Below are 1,265 nucleotides of genomic sequence, written 5' to 3'. Positions count from 1 at the left end.
GGACTGGTGACCCAAGATGTATAAGTGGGACGGCAGCAATGTACGCACGTGTGAGACGTGCCAACGGACGAAGTCCGCGCCAAGCACGGCAGCGACGTTGGCGAGTTTGCCTGTTCCCAAGGATGGTGGCAGTCCATGAGTATGGACTTTGTGTTTGCCTTCCCAAGATTAAGGCGGGAATCACGGGTATTGTGGTCTTTGTAGACCGATTGAGCAAGATGGCGCATTTAGCGGTGGTGCCGGACACTATAGATGGTGAAGGTACAGCTTTGCTGTTTTTAGACCGAGTATTTCGCCAACATGGCTTGTCCGAGGCAATTGTTTCGGATCGAGACCCGCGCGTGACCGCGAAGTTCTGGACGTCCCTATTTAGAGTGCTCGGAACTCGTTTGGACATATCCAAAGCGGGCCATCCGCAACCTAACGCGTGAATCGTGTTGTGGAGGATATCCTCCGAAGTGTTTGCGCTGGGGCGCCAAAACGCTGGATCCAGATGCTCCCTCTCGTTGATTTCGCATTAAATAATGCAGTGCACGTGTCGACAGGCTACATTCCGTTCTATGTGAGCGGCTTGGTGAACCCTCGCGTCCCAATGACGCCGTCACGCAGTGGCTAAGGGCTTGATGGGGAAGGGATAGCCGATCGACTAGCTGAGGTCAGCCCTGTTGCGGCTCGCAAGCACGTCGATGACTTTGGCCACTTGAAACTGAGCGTAATGCGTCGAATACGCGATACCATGGCAGAAAGTCAGGACACGCAGAAGGACCATGCAGATGCCAAGGGCAGAAGCAAGATTGAGAGGTTTGAGGTCGGTGACCAAGTTTTATTAAAGCGTCCTGATAGACGCATAGTTGTTTTGAAACAACTTGCTCGATGAGCATGATCCAAATGTGAATGCGCTGTAGCAGCGAAAGTGGTGTGTTCCGGACGGGGATCCAACCACTGGCCTTTGGATTTAGATCCACCATTGAGCTATGACGCCCGTATGTTTGTCCGAGTATGGACTACGCATGGTATGAGAGGGCTGCGCCCGGGTGGAATCGAACAGCCTACCTGTGGGTTCCGACGCCAACGCTCGGCCACTGAGCTAAAAGGGTGTTACCCTTAAGCTTGTCCATTCTAGGACAACAGTTCATGGAACGAAAGGACAGTGCCCTGGTGGGTTCGAACCACCGACATGTGGCTCTCAAAGCCAACGCTCAACCATTGAGCTGAAAGGATGTTGCCCTTAAACTTGTCCAAGCGTGGGCAATCGTTCATGAAAC

The 1,265-nt window shown here is 53.0% G+C and overlaps 1 protein-coding gene and 1 pseudogene across 2 annotated transcripts in view; both read right to left on the bottom strand.

Annotated features, from left to right (window-relative positions):
- Positions 1–1,025: 1,025 nt before the first annotated feature.
- Positions 1,026–1,097, bottom strand: PITG_30615 (annotated as a pseudogene). The gene has a single exon. The product of its transcript is annotated as a tRNA-OTHER (tRNA).
- Positions 1,098–1,256: 159 nt separating this feature from the next.
- The window catches only part of PITG_19905 (calcium/calmodulin dependent protein kinase, putative), a gene marked incomplete at both ends in the record, with an annotated part of 945 nt that continues 936 nt past the window's right edge, over positions 1,257–1,265 (bottom strand). Inside the window, one exon of the mRNA XM_002895623.1 lies at positions 1,257–1,265. Within this exon, the coding sequence (XP_002895669.1) occupies positions 1,257–1,265 (9 nt within the window).

This window comes from Phytophthora infestans, genomic scaffold, assembly GCF_000142945.1.
Source record: "Phytophthora infestans T30-4 supercont1.147 genomic scaffold, whole genome shotgun sequence".
Classification (NCBI taxonomy): Eukaryota; Oomycota; class Peronosporomycetes; order Peronosporales; family Peronosporaceae; genus Phytophthora; species Phytophthora infestans.
This window is presented reverse-complemented; position numbering and strand designations above follow the sequence as displayed.